Source organism: Quercus lobata, chromosome 11 (genome assembly GCF_001633185.2).
Source record: "Quercus lobata isolate SW786 chromosome 11, ValleyOak3.0 Primary Assembly, whole genome shotgun sequence".
NCBI lineage: Eukaryota > Viridiplantae > Streptophyta > Magnoliopsida > Fagales > Fagaceae > Quercus > Quercus lobata.
The window spans coordinates 44,242,906-44,258,565 of record NC_044914.1 but is presented as its reverse complement, the minus strand read 5'-3'; the positions used below and the strand labels follow the sequence as shown (position 1 = coordinate 44,258,565).

Genomic DNA, 15,660 nt, shown 5'->3' with positions numbered 1-15,660 from the left:
TTTTTTTTTTATAATACTAAGAAAATGTAGAATTTCCATAATAGTTTTGAACTTCTACAAATGCTTTTGGCATGCAAATACTTGTAACATTTTGTCACCCAAGCTTTTATTTTTCTTTGAGAAAAGTTAATGGATGTTCTAAAAGTATTAGTTTAGGAAATATTTTAGAAAAAAAATTACGAAAAAAGAAAAAAGTAATTAATATTTCTTTTGTCAAATTTTTTTTATAAAAGTAATACATTTTTTTTATTAAAAAAAATTCATTAACAAATGTCTAAAGGCACCTATTAACCGAACATTTAAGTGAGTCTAATCTTTCTTTAACTTGACTAGCCATCTGTCTGTACTACACAACACCATGGAAAAGAAAAAGGAAAGAAAAGAAGATAGGAAGATGGTGTGTGTGGGGATTCTTATGTTTTCAAATCTTTACTAAAAGTAAAAAACAAATTGGGACAGTGGATTGGAAACCCAAAACAAAAACATATCCAAATTTCCTCGATTTGCTCCAATTGTTGCTTACAATGTGGTTGATTAATAATTACACATTTATCTGCCTTTTTTGTTAAATAATACTATCATAGACAAATGACTTTTCTAATTGCATAGCATCTAGGTTACAAACTAGGGTCCACAATTGACATTAAAATTGATGTAGTTTTCCATGAGAGCCAGAGTAATTTTGAATTGACAAATGAACTAAACCCATAAATGTGTAAACTAAGGGTCACATCCACAGAAAAGCATGCACAACTTAATTTCTTCTTGCACAATACAAACTCCTAAAAAGACATCAGACTCAAATGTTGCCACCAAAATAAGGAAATGCAAAAGTTCACGAGTGGCCACATCGCTCTCGCCCCCACTTGTTTTCGTACACGTTTTGTCCAGTAAAAGATTGCTCAGTACAAAGATACAAATCTCAGTGTATCTTGGAAATTCTGTACCTGGATTGCAATGTTTGTATGTTTGTTTGTTTTTTATTAACGTTATCACGCGCATTAGTGCCAATTTGGCCGGGGACAGGATCAGGGGTGTAGCAAGGATTTTTTACATAGGGGGCCAATTTTTAACAATGATGATTATCATTGTTATATGGACAGTCTATATTTTTAGGTTGATATGGACCTTCTTTGAAATAAGCTTGTTGAATTCATCTTGTTTGTTGATAGGAAATTCACATATTTGTTTACGTAATCCTGGATCACGATCTATCTCTTCAGATTGAATTCTTGAACATTTGGAAAGATGTTCATTAGGCATTGAAGTTTCAACATTTATTTCTATAGCCACATTTGTTTCTACAACCATAAGTGTCCTAAATTCTGAATTGCTAACATCTTTTTTCTTAAAGAATGCATCAATTGTTTTTTGTTTGCTCATAATTCTTTAAGCTTTAAGAATATGATTCAAAAATTAACATGAAAAGAACTTAAAAAATAAAATCTTAATTAGAAATTTTTACTTAATTATATGGATGTTATTCATACTTAAGAAAAAAACAAAATTTCCACTGTAATTTAAACAGTCAACCTATCATAATTCCTATTATTAATTATATGGATGCTATTCATACCTCCCCATGCCTTCAATCATATATTTCTCTAAAAATCTATGAAAAATTAAAGTGCATGTAAATATTTAAGTAAGCGTATATAGTTGAGAAGAAGAAAAAAAAAAAGAGATGAAGGTGTAGTGCTGAAGAAAGAAAAGAAAACTGAAAACTCACCCTCTGAATGATTTATTTTAAGTAAGTAAGAAGAAAGAAAATAATGGTCAGGTTTTTTTTTTTTTTTTTGGGATCGTGAGGACTGAGTTTGAAAGGAGGGCTGAGCTGAGGTTTTGTTTTGTTTGGGGGCTGCTAGTACCAGTGGAGTGGGCGGTGGCATGTACACAGAAGACAAGAAGAGAATAAAAAGAAGAGAAATGATATGTCTACAATATTTTCACAACATTTTTACAACAAATCCTAAGTGGCAGGTTATTACTGATTGTTATTGTTGGAGTAAAAAAGTAATCTTAGTGTTAGGTTCAAATTTGAACCAATAACAACTAACCACTTATGATTTGTAAAAATGCAGTAAAAATTTTGTGGATGTAGCACCTCTCTAAAAAGAATAGCAAAAAAAAGGGTTCTGATTTTGAGATTAAGAATAGGTGATAAAATGTTATTTTGTTGGGTAGTGCCTTTGGGTATTTAAATATAAGGGGGCCATGTTTTGTTTTATTAGAAGATAAAAGAGGCCTACAATTGAAACTAGAGCATGTTGGGGCTTGGGAGTGAATTGAACAGAAATGGGAGGGGGGGCCCAATTAAAATTTCTATATAGGCTGGTGGACTTTTTTTTTTTTTTTTTTTTTTTTGCAAGGGCCACGGCCCCCCCAAGGGGCAATGTCGCTTTGCCCTTGGGCAGGATGAGGTGGTATGGTGTGCACGTGAGCATGCTCGTGGCAGCAACGCGTGCACGCGGCCAAGTTCATGACATGTCCGCTTATATGTTGCCATGTCCAAATAATCTCCTTCGTGCATGCTGGCATGCCCATGGCTGCCCATAGTGCACGCAGCCAAGGCCACATATAATAAATAGTAACAGTATAAATTTACATTGATACTAATTCATTTTGTATTTGGTTCTTTATTTTTCTCTTTACATATTCTAAGAATATAAGAAAAGAGTAGATAGTGGTTATTATGTGTAAAGAAATATAAATAAATAAAAAGATCAAGAAAATTTGATATTTTAATGAAATTTAGTGTAAAATACTAAAATAGTTAATATGATATAAGTTGTTTTGAAAATCAATATATAAAATTGAAAGCAAAATTTTTCTTTTATTTTGTTGCATTTTTTTAAACCTTTCATTTATTCATTACACTCTATTTAGTGCTTAGTGTTATATATTTTATTTGCAATCAATGTTAAAAATATAATAAATCACAATAATAAAAAAATGATTGTAGTAGGTAGATGACATCAATAAAATTTTGCCACATTACTACTAATTCATCTTGAGGCAAAAATAATATATGATTGATCATAAATAATTTGTTGAGGATTCATGTTTTACCCTTAAAAAGTTTGAGACTAAAACTTTTTTTTGTTGAGTTTTACAGTTTATTTTAAGAAGTGACATTGCATGAGGCAAGGTAAATTGTTATAATTTGTGTTGAGCCATCAAGTAAAAAGGTAAAACTGATTGAGGTCAATAGTATCTGACTATGATTTTGCATATGTAACCATTTTCAATTCTGTGCATCTAGATTTTAATTACTAGAAGATGCAACATCCATCGGTCACTATTAGAGTCAGTCAATGTGTTTGGTAGGGCATCATAACTAAATATTATTCAAAGTAGCTTTCCTTTTACTATTGAAAAAATTGACATAGCCCAGCGATGTTCCCTAATTGTTTTTTAAGTATTGTGGCCTGACAACAAGTGACAATTACTCCTCGTTGAAAATTTGAAACAAAACAATTATCAAATCCGGATATACCTAAAAGCTTATTGAATTTTTTTTCCTTTTCTTTGTCAGAACTTTTAAGTGAAAAATGGTTTGCATTGCTAGATTACTGTTCATTCTTGGGATCTTGGGCCAAGACCTCCAATCCATGAGTCCTTAACTCCAAATCATGGACCACAATTATCCATTGCATGCCTTCCACAAGAATTTGGTACCACACTTGATGTTAATGGATCACCTAATTTTTTTAGATGATAGTGATGCTAATTGAAACACACTCCAATTTCAACTGTGTGAAAATGTCATTCTTATCCAGATGCTGCATTGTTGAACTTGGAAATGTGTTTGTCACTCAGATACAAAAGCTTCTGCATGGGTAAGTAAACAAAAAAAGAGTTACAAGAAGCATTGAAAGATGCACATTAAGCTCACAGATATGAGCCAGGAACAAACTTGCAAGTGGCTGCTGCAACTGGAAATTATATATAATTTTGGGCAAAACTTAAGTATAGTTCTTTAGGTGCTATACATTAAAAGTCAATCACATGGTTGCTAACTATAATAAAGCACAAACAATGTCATTTTTTCTAAAGAAAAGTTATATTGAATGCAATTTTATGTATTTGAATTTAATTCGAGAATCTAATACACTACACCTATGCTAATATACTACATTCTTTTAATTACTTAAGTTTTACCCTATAACCGTATAACTTTTGGAGGTAAATTTGCAGGATGTGAAATCTTATTAGTTGATTTATCAAGGCTTCTCACTCTAATTTCCTTTCTCAATATATTGAAAATTTTAAGTTCATATTTCCTCTCAACACTCAAATTATAACACTATGGTAACTGCTAAATAAGACTGGTACAAACAAAAAAATGCATCTGCAAATTCAATATTCAAATTCACAACATCCAGCATGAAATAATGCAACCATGCATCAAGAGCAAACCACAGGTATCTCTTTTTTTCTTTTTCTTTTTGATAAGTATTAAAAAAAGAAGAAGAGAAGTGTCACCCAAGAATACAAGTAGTATACATCAAGGACAAAATACAACTCAAGCACATAAAGTACAAAAGTCCATAAAACCATGAACTGAAGAAAGAACAAAATCTTAACATTGTTACCTAGTTCAAAAGAGTCTTAAAAAAGAAGATTTTAAGATCTGGAACTCTTTTTTTTTATGAATCCTCAAAATGTCAAGTATTCCTCTCCCACCAAATGCACCACATCAAACAATGAGAGACAACCATCCAAATAGCACTATTCTGATGTCGCCCAAACTTTCCTTGCCAACAAGCTAGCAGCTCCACCACTGTCTTCAACATAACCCATTGAATGTCAAACAAGATAAACACCATGTACCACAAATCAGAAGTGAGAGGACAATGGATAAGAAGATGGTCTACTGATTCCCCAATTTTTTTTTACACATACAACACCATTCTAAAATCCATATCTTCTGTTTCCGAAGATTATCAATTGTCAAAATATTCCCCAAAGTAGCAATCCAGACCCAAAGAAAAAAAAATAAAAACTCTAGGAGGAACCTTTGGCTTCCAAACAATCTTCAAAGGGAAGGACTGATCTATATTTTTTGTCAAGATCTAGTAGTATGAGCGAACTGCAAAACCTCTTCCCTTAGTGGACTTCCAACAACTCCTAACTCCCCTCAAAGAAACTCCATAAATACTATTCAAGAAATTGGATAAAGACTCCAATTACCAATCCTGAAAGCCTCTTACAAAATTTAAATTCCAATAGAGAACACCATTTGGGAACTTCATCAAATCAGCTACATAAGCCTCCTTATTGTGACTTCCTTATTGTGACTTCTAGCACATAATTCCGAATAGCACAATCTCAAAGGGGTGTCCCCACACCAAACATCCTGCCAAAATCTAATAGTAGATCCCATCCCAACCTCTCAAATTGGATATGACAAGTAAAAGAAGGCCAACCACGGCTAATAGACTTCCACAAACTCACTCCATGAGGACTAGTAATAGGACGAGAGCACTAGCCTCCCCCTTCACAACCATACTTGATCCTTATCACTCTCATCCACTAGGCTTGTAGCTCATTCCCAAATCTCTAAAACCATTTTCAAGCAGTGCTTTATTAAAACTTCTCAATTTTCTAATAACCAAGCTGATAGGTCGGAAACCCCTTAACCTTCACCACACCAGATATTTTAGGAATCAAGGAAATGAAAGTGGCATTCAAACTTTTCTCAAACGGAGCATTATCAAAAAAAATATATTGAAAAATGTCCATAAGATTGGTTTTGATAATGACCCAACAAGTCTAGAAAAAAGCCATAGGGAAACCATCAAGTCTAGGAGCTTTATCTCCATTAAAATCCTTAACCCACCCTAAAAATCTCAACTTCCTCAAAAGGAATCTCAACTGCCTCAAAAGGCTTTTCCAACCAGCCAGCCTTATCCTTGGAAATCTTGGAAAAATTCAACACATCTAGGTGAGGGCGATGGAGCTTATCTTCTGAGTAAAGACTCTTATAGAATCAAACAATACCATCTTCAATAACTTCTTGATCTGATGTCAACACTCCATCAATATTAAGACTGCCAATACTGTTAGTTCTTCTATTAGAATTAGCCATCCGGTGAAAGAAATTCGTTTTGATGTCCCCCCCTCCCTTTAACATAGCACCCTCGATTTTTGTCACCAGCTAATCTCTTCCAACAATGCAGTCTTCTCAATTTCCATGCAAATTTTCCTTTTTCACACTTCTCATTGATTGATAAAGAAACCCTCTCCTCTTTAGAATCTAGAGCATTCAAAACATTCCACAATTTCATTCTCTTAATGGTTACATTACCAAACTCTAATTCATTCCGCCTTTTAAAATCTCCATTTAAAGCTTTTAACTTCTTGGCTAACCTGTAACTTGGAGTTCCATAGAAATGATAAGAGTCCCACCAAATTTTCACCTTCTCCACAAAACCATCCACTTGAAGCCACATGTTCTCAACATCAGCCCTTATGAATATCACCACCCTCTAAAGAAATCGGGAAATATGGTCTGATAAAACTCTAATAAGCCATTTTTTATGAATATTTGGATAGTGTTCCTCCCACTCAGAAGAAAAGAGAAATTGATCTATTCTGGAACCAAATAAAGAATTGGACCAAGTGTAACTATCACACTCTGAAGGGATATCCATTAACCCAATAATAGATATGAAATTTGAGAAATTGTGCATAACCTGAGTGAAGCTTTTAGCCCCTAAATGTTCAGAAGGAAAGTGAACAACATTGAAGTCACCACCTACACACCATGGCAAATTCCACCAACTATACAAACCCACAAATTCCTCCAACATTAGCCTTTTCTCCCTATCCACAATAGGACTATAAACACTAGTAAAAGCCCATTCAAAATTGTCCTCTACATTCCTAAATTTACAAGACACTGAAAATTGACCCACAACATCTTCCAACTTCTCCAAAACCTTCCTATCCCACCTGAAGCACCTATTGAATTCAAATAAACCCAATCAACATTTTGACAACCTCAAAGAATTTTAATAAAACCCGATAAGCTCCATCTTTGTCTCCTACAGACAAATGACATCAGCCTGCCATATTCTAATAAGATTCCTAATTTGAAGCCTCCTATCCTTCTTGTTCAGCTCCCTCACATTCCAAGAGACTATCTTCATATTAATTGGGACACAATCACAGCCCTTTCCCTATTGGAACCTCAAGATTTACATAAGTGGAAGCAAATCACAGGTATCTTAATCTACAGTTACAGACACAACCCATGATGTTGATTAAAGCCCTTCGAAGAATTGCATATGATCTTCTAATGTTTCTCCACGCCGGATTTTGGTCACCGATCCATCTTGTTCAACCTACAAATGATAAATAAAGCTTTTTGAGAGAGAAAAAAGGAGTGGGGGTTGTGGATACAATTACTTATAAGTAATCCATAATATATGAGATATTCCGAATTAAAAAGATGCAGAAATTTTGTGAATAAGATTGATAATATAGGAGCTCACTCAGGCATAAGATTCAAATTTGTGAGAGTTACTAAAAGCAGTAGAACCCACCTCTAGTGTTAATTGTGTAAAGTGATGGAAATACAAGATGGAACAGTCAAATTTTCTAGTACCATTTGTGCAGCATAAAAGCGATAAATAGAAACTGCCTCTAATGTTAATTTTGTAACCAGATGGAAATATAAAACATAAAAATCACAGCTTAAAGTATCATTTGTACAGCATAGGTGTGTTGTATAAAATATAGACAATGTGAAGTCATAGATATGTACCCAGTACTCTGGCGGGCGCATTCTAAGATTATAAGTTGACGCCATGCTCATACAGTAAGCACCAGCATCATGAACAACCAGACCAGCTCCCTGCAAAGTGAAATTCTAGATCAGAGAATTTAAAAAGAGAGTAGTCATTTTTTATTGGGTTTCACACCTTAGAATACACTAGTGAGGAAGAGTGAGTTGATCCAAGTCAAGGGAACCAAAAAAAAGGGAGAAGACCTATAATAACATTAGTTGAAAAAGTAAAAAATGATATGTGAATTAAGGAGGTGACAAATAGTATGATTTTGGCTATGATAAAGCGAGTTGATCCAAGTAAAGGGAACCAAAAAAGGTAGAAGAAGACCTAAAATAACATTAGTTGAAAAGGTAAAAAAGGATATGTCAATTAAGGAGATGGCAAATAGTATGATTTTGGGTATGATAAAATGCCAAAAAAGAATTCACGTGACCAACCCTAATTGGTTTGCTTAGAATCCATAGCCAAATAGCCCATTTGGAACTTGGCCTTGATGGTTGTTGTTGATGTTGTTGGTTCACTCATTAGAATATGCATAACAGCCATCCCCCCCCCCCCCCAAAAAAAACAAAAAAGAAAAAGAAAAAGAAAAAAAAAAAAGGATATGAAGAAAATTATAGCTGTGACAATCCAATAGGAAGCCTACACAATACCTTGGCTGGAGTTGGAAGTACTCTATCCTTTCCCAGGAAATCTGCTGACTCACAGACAGGGCCCACCACATCAAAGGTTGAGGTCTCTGCATCAGGAGGTGCAGGAGAAACCAGCTCTATGTGCTGCAACCCGGTACCGACAAGTCAATTGTGATGAAAAGGCACAACAATGTAATGTGTGAACAGCCATGGTGATTAGAGAAATATTTATCATTATGTCCAAAATGAGCAAAAAATACAAGTGCATTTGCTATGTAGTAGCATATATGAGAACCAGCAATTTAGATTTTTTAAAAGGTTGGTACTACACTGTTTTATAGGTTTGATATAAGGGAAAACAGCCACTAACTAATACAATATTTGACCAACAAGTAACAGTATAATGTTGAAAAATGTTTTTCAAGTACTAGATGCATTTGATACACAAAACTGATTAGATGTCCATTATCTTCAATTCACATAAATATAATTGTCTACAAGAGAAGTTAGCTATAGTTAAATTCTTACTTGATAAGCACCATAAAGACTAGGACGGATAAGTTCAGCCATGCTGCCATCAATCACAACAAAGTTTTTTGTTCCATTAGTTTTGACCCCAGTTACACGACTAACCAGGCAACAAGTATTTGCAATCAATGATCTCCCAGGTTCAATGATGAGTTTAAGATTTCGTGAAAGGACCAGCTCTCGAACCTGCAGCAACCACCAATGTTAAAAAGATTCAGTGAACCTTCATATTGATCAAAGTAAGAACATTGCTAATTCTCTATATTCCCCACTGGGAAGTGAAGCCTTTATTACCTTTTGTCATCCAATTTAATCCCACACTAAGATTATAAATTAGTCAAAAAAATTATTCAAAATGAAATCCTACAAAGTTTTCAAATATGTTGACAATATTATAATTCTCAAAACATAAACCCAAACCATACAAAAAGAGAATTTCTTGGAGAGGGTTGGGGGATGTGGCTCTAAATATCATATAAAGTTCCAGAAGACTAGGTGAGTATATATTAGGTTTACATTGGCAACGAATCCTCACTGCATTCTATTAGATACTTATTGCCACTAGATCTGAGTAAAAAAACAGAGCTACTACAATATGTATTGCAAATTCTCATCCAAAACATCATTTGTCAGCCTATTTTACCTAACAAAAAAGTGTGTTTCACAATTAAAGCAGATGATAGGTAATATACAAGTCACTATGCATAGAAGATTGCACCATTGACCACATCCTGCATCCTATGTTTTTGGGGAGAAGAGATGTCAATTGGTGCAAGGACCATTTGTGTCAAAGTTAATTTATTTCTGACTAAGATTGGACTTCCATATAAATCAAGAAATTGAAGTGAGGCACAGTAAATCATGGAGCCCACAGTAAAATTAAAATCCTTCAAATCCTACAGGCTACATGTGCTCTACATTTTTTGGCAATTGCAAATGTAATAACCTATTTTGCACTTATCATTCTAAGATCAAGTTTGAGGATACAAATTAGCAGCCCACCCTTGTCAGAAGTGCATGGGCAAGCAATGCTACCCATGTATCAAGAACTCCCTCTTTCTTCAAGTGAATTATTAGCCATGCAGACATGAATTTTATACTAAATAAAGGCCAGAAAACAAGACTTAGAGATATGATCCTCACAGTATCAATTAAATCTCTGGGCGTAGGAAGGATAGCACCAGTGTGATAATAATCTATCCCAAGTCCACCTCCAATATTTAAGTAATCAACTTCAAAACCTTGAGCTCGGATTTCGTCAATGTAGTTGACCATAAGAACCGCAGCATCCCTGAATATGTCCACCTGTAAATATTAAAAACCTGATCTTTAACCTTTACATTAACCCAAAAAAAAAAAAACATATGTTTCATATTTTTTTGTAAAGCCAGAGAAAATGACTAAACGCATACCATGGCAATTGGACAGAACAATAAAAACTAATTCAAACACAGAATGAAACCAAGATCAACATCAGTGTAAACGGCAAGATAACAAGACAACAAATGAAGGGGAGAAGAATATTTCTACAGCAACAGCCAATGTCTTGAGAAACAGCGTTAAAAAACTAGTTGCCTAAAGAACAAAACTTCTTCTTTTTTTCTTTTTAATCTTGAGTTTTCGCCATGTGAACAGTGATATGTAATTGCTATCATACCCTGAAAAAAATGTAATAACTATCGTACTATGGCTATACATGTCCCAGACTCGTCTTCTACAGGTTCTATATTGTAATTGCATTAAATAAATGAAAAAATTTGAACGCAAAGTTGTTGAAAATACCTTGGTGATGGTGGACCCAAGATGGCAATGAGCTCCCACAAGCTTTAGCTCATTAGGATGTGCCTTTACAGAATCCAAGAACCATTGCAACTTCTCATTTCTAATACCAAATTTGGAGTTCTTGTTCCCAGTGGCAACATAAGGATGGACCTAAGAAAAGAAAAAGACAAGTTAGTAAGATTAAACTTCAGCATTATAAGCAGACCAACCTAACAATACAGATGAATAAGGTGGTGGGGTCAAGCTGATAGTGTAGAAATGGGGGTGCCTTGGTGCTAAGGTAGTTTAGAGTGTAAATGTGGCAGTAGAGATAGGCATAACAATAGAGGTGGTGTGACAACAATAGTGCCAAAAATGTGGTAGTGGTGATTATTCAGGCATAGGTTCACAATAGTTTGGTCAAGGTGTCACACCCCAAGTCCATTAAAGGTTTAGGGTGTATTTGTATAAGCTGTTGGAAAACTCTGTTTTGAGTTTAAAACGAGCATTTGTAAAAAAGCTATAAGGAGTTATAGTTGCAAAACAGAGTTTTGGGTTTTAAAAATGCTCTTTTAAACTCCCAAAACCCCTAACCAAATGGACCCTTAGAGCATGAGAAGACCACAAACCAAAAAGCACTTGAACAATTTTTTTTCCCCTTTGGGCAAGGTCCCAAAAATAGTATTATGTTCCATTTAGATTAACATAATAGCCAAAAAAGATTGAATCAAATATGTTTTCATGTCTTCTAATAAATCTATTGCTTATCGGTTTCAATTCAAACAAAAAAATCAATGATATATATATTGGGGAAAACAAGAGTGAATTTTGAAAACAGCCTTGCTCTTATGGTATACATGATTTAAACTTTGAAACAAATGAGCAGTGGAACAATTTCAAATTACATGCATCAAGTACCCTCCTATTAGAGATTGTTAGCTCAGGAAAAACAGTTGAATAAGACCTGACGCAGATAGTTTAAAAATTTAGAAGTGTTCTCAAGTTGCAAAACTCCATTGCTGTCATTAATCATTTCAGCCAATCAGTAAAATATTTTAAACAGTCAATTTAAATTCTATAAAATCTGATCTATTTACTACAACATCACAGACTCTATGCACTATACAATCCATAACAATAAGTGTTACAATCTGGCTATTACATACTTGAGGGTCCACGTCTGGGTTGATCCGAAGTAAAACATTAACCTTCTTGCCGGCTATTCTTGCAGCTGCTACAATATTCTCCAAGTCAAATTCACTATCAACATTAACAAATACACCCGCTTCGGCGGCTAAGACCAATTCCTTCAAAAGTTTTCCATTCCCATTGAAAATACACCTGTTCATTCAAACACAACCAAATTACACTGAAACTAACATCGTTACTAGTCAAACACTTATAACATCGACAACATTCAACTACTAAAATGTAAAAACTATTTGTACCCTCCCTTCTCTCATATTACTAAAATTATTTGTAATTAAACCAAAGAACTAAAGAGAATTTGTATTTGTTTCAACGCTTCAATAAATAAGTACATACATTACTATGTCAAATATATAAATATATCATAAACAAGAATAATATTAACTTTTTGTTTTCGTTGAATTTAACGATAATAATAACTAAAATTGATTACTCAAACCACAATCAAAACTAAATATAAATTAAAATAATATTATAACAATAGTAACAGTATATAAAATAAGATAATATAATATAACATATGCAAGCTCTAAACCACAGCAAGACATATAGAAAGTTGTAGAAGACTAAAAGTCAAAAGCATAAACATAAATAGAGAAATATCGCTGCAAAAACAAATATGTGATACAGCATAAAAGATAGAAAAACAAAGCAGACCAACGCAGAAGCATATTCAGAAATAAACACAAGTGGGTGTAGACGATTTTACTTAGTGGGATCAAACTCAGCATGGAGAGCAAGCCTCAGCTCATTTCCACTGACAAGCACAGCACCACAACCAAGCTGCCTTAAATACTCTAGAATCTTCGAGTTATTGTTAGCCTTAATAGCGTACCCAATAATTGAGCTCAGACCATCCAAAGCCTGGTTATAGGCCTCAAAGTTTCTAGTTATCTGTGGCTTACTGTAGAGATAGAACGGCCTCTTCTCAACAGAGTCCATGACTTCCTGGACCTTAAGTCCTTCACAGTAAAGATACCCATCTGAGGATTTGGTGAAACAATGCGGAAATGAGGTGTTTTGGGAGAGGATGGCTCTGACTGTGAGAGAAAGAGACCACTTTTGGGTGGTTTTGAGGGATAAAGTTTGGATTTTGGAAAACGAGTTTTGGTTAAGAGGGTTTTCAAAGGTTTTGGGAAGTGTTGGGGAGTAGGAGGATAATAAGTGTGTAGCTTTAGCTGCCATTGAAGAAGCTGCAGAAAGTTTGTCTGACAAATTTCACTTGAAGCTAGGGGTCTTAATATGTTAACACAAAACAAGAAGGCTCAGTTGGGGAATGCTAAGTCATACACGGGCCCACCACTTCAATAACCAAAAAAAAACAAAAATTTAAGGAGGGTAACAAAAACAAAACATACAGATTGGGGAAGAAAAGAAAGGAAGAACAAAAAGAGAGAGAGAGAGAGAGAGCTGAGCTCAGTTGTGAAATTAAGCCCAACAATAACTTGAAGAATCTGGAGAATCGAGCAGACCAGGATACCAGAAGTAACGAGGGACCCATTTGGTAATATTGTTCTAGAAATATTGTTTAAATGTCGTGAAAAAAAATTAAATAAATAATTTTTTATTAATGAAATAAATTTCTATCTTTTATTTAAAAAAATAATTAATTAAAGTGAGAGAATTATTAAATTAACAAAATTTTCACAATATACCTTACATGCTAAGTTATTATTAGTTTTAATATGCATTTTTTTCACTAGTAACAGCATGTAATAACCTAAAACTTAGAATTTTTTATGAAATGTTGTGAACATGACATTTCTCTTAAAGTTATTAAGTCTGATTAACAAGTGTCTTTTTAGGGCATTTGTTAATTAACTATTTTAGAAAAAAATTGATACAATTTTCATAGAATATATAAATAATTTATAATTAAGAAAAACATTATTTTTTTCATTTCCCATAAAAAAGTTTTTAAAATTATTTCATAAACAAATGTCCTTAAAGCATTAACAAAATCCTTAATTCAATTAAATAGATTTGTTTGTTTAGGACAATCGTTAACATAACCATTTGTTTTATAGTTAGTTGTCTACTATTGTTAATTTGTCTTTGTATGTGAATTTTTGTGATTGGAGGCTTTTTTTAAATTTTGGTTTTTTTGAAATTGAAAATTGGAATGTTTCGTTTGGATGGGTATAATAACTATGATGAGTATCCACTTGACCTAACCCCATTCCTTTCTCTTTTGTGTGTATGTGTTTGTTTCTAAAAAATGAAAAACCATATAAAAAAAACTAGTTTATTTCCAAAAAAACTAAAAGTTAGATTATTTGAAATAAATTTAAGACAAAAAAAAAAAAAAAAAAAAAAAAAAAAAAAAACTAATTGGCAAACCACACTAAATTTGATCCACTTAATCTTCTTATTTTTTTTACTCAATCCTCTTGTTTATTTTTTTAGGTAAAATTATTAAGGTTTTCAATTGGGTTGTACACAATATTTTGGAGACTTTCTTAGAGGTGAGTGAAAAAGTGCACACCTAACTCAAAAATAAATAAAATAAAGGTGTAGATATGCAAAGATTGAAAGTAATATTAGTACGGAGTCCATCTGAAAATAATGTTACTCTAATTGTAGTTTTTTATGTCAGTAGTTGTAAAATAGGGAATTTTACAGGGTTGAAGTCCACATCCTTACTCTAATTAGGTCAGTAGTTTTTCATAGGACTGTATAGGTCCTACAAGTTCATCAATAGGGATGAAGTTCACATCCTTACTTTCAGTAATGACAGTTACTCTGGGTCTAAAGTCCTCAGTTAAGGATCGAAGAATCTTCCTAACTATCTTAGGTTAATCATAAATTTCACCCAAATTATATGTAGAATTAACAATATCATTTAGTTTTGCATAGAATTCATCAAAACTTTCATCCTCGGACATTCTAATGCTTTCAAACCTAGTTGTCAATTGCTGCAACTTGTTTATTTTAATTGCCTTTGTGCCTTCATGCACAATTTGGAGAATTTTCCAAGTAGTATGAGTAACCTCAACATTTGAGATTCTCCTAAACTCTTCCATAGAAACAGCATTAAAAATAGCATTCATAACTTTGCTATTAAAAGCGATTGCTTCTTTTTGGGACGTTGACCACTCACTAATAGGAGTAGCCGGTTTCTCCCATCTGTATTCAACGGAGTTCCACACTCTCTCATCTATAGATTTCAAGAAGGCTTTCATCCTAACCTTCCAATAAGCATAGTTATCTCCATCAAAGTGTGGAGGGATCACAAAAGAGTGACCGTGTTCCATGACAATAGGGGTCAAGGATAAACTCTTAGATCAAGAGATCTAACATAAGAGCTAACCTGCTCTAATACCACTTGTTAGGTTTTTTGACCCCTTGTCCCAATATGTTTAACCTAATATTAAGCCAAGTTGATTAACAAGTTTGTTATTTAAGTCTAGGTTAAACAATTATGAGCAACACAGATATAATGCAAAGAGTAAAGAACACAAAGATCTGATGACACAGGAAAACCAAACCGGTAAAAAAACCTGAAGAGGATTTGACCTAACTATCTTCAAGGTAAAAACAGATCTACTATGAACGAATTGAAGTTTTACAAAATGATTTAAACCACTAACATCCTAATGCTACCTCATGTAGAAAACTTACTACCACAACCATGTGACAGCTCCGAGTCCACGGACTACTTCTTTCCTTAAATCTGCAACAAACACAAGTTCTTCTACTTGTGACTTTGATACTCCACTCAAAGGTTTTGTTGT

The 15,660-nt window shown here is 33.6% G+C and overlaps 1 protein-coding gene across 1 annotated transcript; it reads right to left on the bottom strand.

Moving 5' to 3' along the window:
- Positions 1–3,555: 3,555 nt before the first annotated feature.
- LOC115967553 (diaminopimelate decarboxylase 2, chloroplastic-like) lies at positions 3,556–13,299 on the bottom strand. The gene is made up of 9 exons (XM_031086675.1): positions 12,636–13,299; positions 11,884–12,058; positions 10,739–10,888; positions 10,100–10,261; positions 8,957–9,142; positions 8,450–8,572; positions 7,772–7,861; positions 4,596–7,349; positions 3,556–3,831 (listed from the first exon to the last, which is right to left on the bottom strand). The coding sequence occupies exons 1-8, from the start codon at positions 13,109–13,111 to the stop codon at positions 7,269–7,271; spliced, it is 1,443 nt and encodes a 480-aa protein (XP_030942535.1). The 5' UTR covers positions 13,112–13,299; the 3' UTR covers positions 3,556–3,831; positions 4,596–7,268.
- Between the last annotated feature and the right edge of the window lie 2,361 nt (positions 13,300–15,660).